The sequence below is a fragment of the Antrostomus carolinensis genome, unplaced genomic scaffold, assembly GCF_000700745.2.
Source record: "Antrostomus carolinensis isolate BGI_N321 unplaced genomic scaffold, ASM70074v2 scaffold1120, whole genome shotgun sequence".
NCBI classification, from domain to species: domain Eukaryota; kingdom Metazoa; phylum Chordata; class Aves; order Caprimulgiformes; family Caprimulgidae; genus Antrostomus; species Antrostomus carolinensis.
The window spans coordinates 1-4906 of NW_010288863.1; the positions used below are offsets into that span (position 1 = coordinate 1).

The 4906-nt window shown below is 46.5% G+C and overlaps 1 protein-coding gene across 1 annotated transcript in view; it reads left to right on the forward strand.

The window, feature by feature from the left end:
• Positions 1-538: 538 nt before the first annotated feature.
• The window catches only part of LOC104524792 (angiomotin-like protein 1), a gene marked incomplete at its 5' end in the record, with an annotated part of 16589 nt that continues 12221 nt past the window's right edge, over positions 539-4906 (forward strand). The window contains one exon of the mRNA XM_010167780.1: positions 539-684. Coding sequence (XP_010166082.1) covers positions 539-684 — 146 coding nt within the window. The remainder of the gene's footprint in view (positions 685-4906) is intronic.

Here is a 4906-nt window from a genome sequence, read left to right on the forward strand (position 1 = left end):
GACATGATGATCTTAAAGGTCTTCTCCAACCTAGGCAGTTCTGTGATTCATGATCTCCATCCTCGCAAATAAAATGGACCGGGAACATCACAGCTCACATCCACGTGGCTGAGGTTTCTTGCCCAGTAGAGCAGGGCAGCAGCACCCAAGCTGGCAGCTATAGACAGTCCTTGATGTAGGCTGTCCTCAAGCAGGGCTTGGGTGTTGCGTGGGAAAGGACTAGCTGCTGCAAGCAAAAATTTTGCTGGGGAATGTGCTAGTAGTTCAGCAGAATGGACAATTATGAGGCAGTTCTCAGGTCCACAAGCTCTGCTGGTGCAGGTACAGCCCAAGCTGCCACTCGTTTCTGCTGCTGGGCATTTAAGGGCTGTTCCTTGGTGACAGAAAACCCCTGCCTGCTGTGTCTCAGCACGGTGTTACAGTGGCCCCGCTCACTGCTGCTTGCTTTTCTAGGGATGTGGCAGCTTACCTTTGGCACGTGGCCCAGGGCCTGTGAGCTGTCCTCCTGGAGCGGCTCTTGTTCTTGTCTTTCTTCCAGATAAAGAGCACTTGAAGGAGAAGGAGAAGTTGGAGATGGAGCTGGCAGCTGTGCGCTCTGCCAATGAGGACCAGCGGAGGCACATTGAAATCCTCGACCAGGCCCTAAACAACGCGCAAGCCAAGGTCATCAAACTGGAAGAGGAGGTGAGGCGTGGGCAGTGTTTCTTTGCTCTGAGGCTAGTGGTGGCTCACAGTTAGGGCTTTCTCCATCCAAGTCCTGAATCTCTTCTAGCTGTGGTCTTCCTGCTCCCCTTGCACTGTCCCTTTTATAGAGAAAATACATAGCTATGCAGCACTGAGCCAAACAAGCAAGCAAAGCAGACCACAACCATAGATGTTTTCCAAGCAGAGCCTTCAACATGTAACCAGGAGCAACACCAAACTCAGCTAGCTGGTGGGTGAGGCAATGGTAGGACTTAACAGAAGTATCAGATAAAAAGCTGACTGCTCACTGACTTGGGACTGAGATAGATACTGCATCTCATTTCTCCCCAGAGAATGCCAGGAGGCTTTTGGGGTGTGTACAGCAGCACAGCAGCGCAGGGCTTGGTAACTTCACATCTGAGCAGTGGTCTTAAAAGAACTGACTGAGCTGCCTGGAGGCAGACCCTCCAGGATTTAGAGCTACTAAGAGCTACAGGTTTTACGTGAGAGCTGGAAAAAACTTATCGTACCATGAGAAACAAGAAGTGCCACCTGTGTAAAACCCCCAAGATGACAGATCAGGCAAGACTGTCAAAACCGGCCTTTTTGGCCCCAAAATCTCTAGTCCTGTGACCAGGAAAGAAGGAGGATGTTTTATAGGCAATAAAATAAACATAATCTTTACTATCTGAGCAGGCAGACCATTGGTGAGGGGAAGGATGCTCACCTGGCAGGATTGGGTGGAGGTTTGGGCTCTGGCACAGGCTGCCGGCATGATCTTGGGGAGGTCTGTTCCCCTTCAGTGCCTCATTTCCCACCTGCACCCTCCCCAGGGCTGACCTAGGGGTGAATCCACAGGAGCCCACTGGGTCCACAGATGCAAGGGGTCTTGTGAGGAGCAAGGGAAGTCCTTTCTCAAATACCTGCAAGTAACTTACATGGAGTTCTTTGTCCTGGAAAGATGAAGGGTGAATTGACCTCAGTGACATTTGAATGTTGTTTGTCAGGATATCCAGCATGAGCGATGCCCTGTTAGGCTCACTAATGGTTACATAGAGTCTGGAAGGTTTAAGGTGCGATATAGAAGTGCTGGAGGCATTGCAGTTCTGTTCCTGATCATTAGACCACTCTGACTTTCTATTTAGAAACACTTTTAAAACTCCATTGCCTCTGGTGGATACGCTCAGCAGCAAGAAGAGGATCCCATTAAGTTTAAGGGCTCCTTTGTTAGTTAGACTAAAGCCTGCTCACCATCCCCATGTATTTGGGGCAGTCCCTCTGGGGCAGCTGCAGGAGCTGCTGTACCTTTCATCTGTACATAATTCAGTTGACACTGTTTGTGTTAACGGCAACCAGAGGGTTTCTATTTGCATTTCATTACAAAGTGACTGAATAAAGGGATGTTTTAGGTGGCAACACCTGCTCCTACAGTCACAGCATCATGTAGGGGATGGGAAGAAATATGTTTAGCTTCTGGCTGCTCCACAGGCTCAGTGTGGTATTGGCAGGTAACATTGACTTGCTGAATGCACACCAGTGAAGGCAGCAGAAGCATAAATGCACATTTCCAGACAGGTGGTGTAAGAAGCTACCGTGTGCCTGGTGGGTTGTAGTAAATACGTCTGCAGCCTTAGGGCTCTGTCTCTAAGAGCTTTTCAGTTGCCAGTTTCTAGTCTAGTCATCCAACAGATTTGTGCCTCTGCTGAGGATCAGAGCTGGGATCCTGGGTTGTGAACTGGTGAAGGTGAGAAGAGGGAGAGTGTTCCATTCTAGAGAGCCGATAACCTCCTGTCCAGGGCGTGGTAGATGTTACGGAGGTGGTAACCTCTTGCAAAGGGCATGGTGGATCTCAGAGGTGACAATGTAGGAAGGTGATGCAATGGTATTTGCCACAGTTTATCTGTCAGAGCCCTGAGCCTGAGCAAGCCCTTGTGTTTAATGGGTTTGGGTTTTTTTTTCATCCCAGAGGGAGTTCAAATGAATTTTATCCCAGCTGCTGTGTTTTAGTTGTTCAAGGCAGCGTCATGCAGCTCGGGTGAAGTGCAGTTAATCTGTGGGTGCCAGCGTGTGCCCAAGCTCCTGTGCTCCCTTTCCCTTGCTTTTGGCCTGTTTCATCACTAAATCAGAGCGCCTTTTCAACAGTCTCCAGTGTTTCTAGAGCAAAATTTGATGCACGTGTAGCAGATATCGTTGAAGTTTTGAAGCTTCATTTTAAAACAGGGATTTTTACTATAATTTGGAATGTATTGAAGGAAACACAAAATCAGTCAAATGAAAATTACTATTGTTACTAACAAAGCCTCATGCACTGCTTGGTAAACACACCCAGATTTCTTCTACCACCAGAATGTAATTAAGTTTAAAGGCTTTTTAAATCATGGCCTCAGAAATAAGCAGTAGCTGCTAAGTTGAATTAACATAAGATAGTGTACTATGTAAATCTCCATTATCCTCAGTGCCTGCTAGTAGAAGGATTTAGTTCAAAAATATGTAGGTGGTATTACCACCACATGTCATTTAGGAGACTGCTGCTGGAATCATGTGTCTGGTCCATGCTTTGGATAGAAGATTGAATAATTGGAGAGGGTTCAGAAAACAGCTGTAGAATTTATTTGGGGCCCAGAAGCTGTTCTTTGCTGTGAACAATTAAAGTGAAGAGGTGGCTGAGCTCCAGTCCATGCACATGAACATGAAAAAGGGATTTCTGTCAGCCAGACTGAGTGTTGGTCTTTAACGTAAGAAGAAATAATGAGATGCAGTGTTTGGGGACTGAAGCCAAGCAAATCAGGACGGAAATAAAGAGTTAGAGTAATTAACACTGAAACAGCCTGCTTAGGGTGATTCTCCATCTCTTACAGTCTTTAACTCAAATCTCATATCTATAGAATAGATATTCTATAGCTCAAACTGGAGTTATGTTCCTAGTGAAGATATTTTTCCAAGACCCACTCATCTTTACTCAGATTTATTTGCTTGGATAGCTCCTTTTAGCTTTAGCTCTTCATCTTTATTTTCCTAATCCCTGGGACAAGGGCAGTGTTCAGGCAAGTTTGCTGATCTTGTGAATATGTGAATTGTTTCATAAAAATGCTTCTTGCTCTAGTAGATCACAATTTGGAAACAGAACAAGAAGTAATTTGCTTAAATTGCATAAGAGAAAGCCAGATTAGGCATTAGGGTAAAAGTTTTATGTCAGTAAAGGAAAATAAGCTGTGAAGTAGTTTGCAGGGGAAGATTGTGGAGTCCCTACCCCTGGAGGGTTTTATAAAGAGATTATACAGACATGCACCAGGTTTTAGGTAGAGTGGGTCCTACCTTGCAGCAAGAGGATGAACTGCTACCTCTCCAGGTGCCATCCAGCTTTTTTTTATTTGAGTCTGTGAGGTGGTGGAGCTGAGTATCATGTATTTCTGACAGCAGTCCCCCTCCCTTACAGATGCATACTGCACTGACAAGCCCATTAATTTAAATGACAACATTTTGTACTGCATTTTTTGAATCTGTGGGTGAATTTTTTTGCTTATGAATATACAGGCAGGATAGAAAAGTCAGAATTGGCTCAAGAGCCTCTCCATAGATTTATGAATGTGGGAACTGCATTGTTGCATATCTCCAACAAAATGGTTGTCTAAGGCCGTGGACGCGTGTGCATCGCGTCACTCACACGGGCAGAGCTGTGCTCATGCGCAAGTGTGCGAACCCTGGGGCTCAGAGGGCTGCTGCAAAGACAAATTGTGGCTCCTGTGGTACAGATGGACCCTCCAGCATCTGGCAAGGTGTGGGGGAGTGGATGAGGTCTGCTGCTGAGGAGGGACCCCGGAGGAGCCCCCTTCCCTTCTCCGATCCACGCTGGTGCAGCTAGGAGGTGGGACAGGCACCTTCCTACTGCCAAAATAGCACATTCAGCAAGAAGTCACCACTGTGTCTGTCTTGCCAAGTCGTGAGTTCCTGAGGAATGCAATCTTTGTGCTGCTGCCAGGGACTAGTGGGGATTATAATCTCATTAATTTTCATGGAAAGCCTCGGGAGCTGTGAGCGTTAGCCCGGATTACAGCAGGGCTAGGGAGGTCGCGCTGCCAGTTGTTGGCTCTGACTGAAGAGGTTTGCTTAGGCCAAACTTTGCTTTTGCTGTGAACAAGCCCTTATTTGATTTCACCTGTGACATGGGTGGATTTAGGGTGGCAGAAAATGAATTTCAATAAAAAGTGATTTTATTATCATT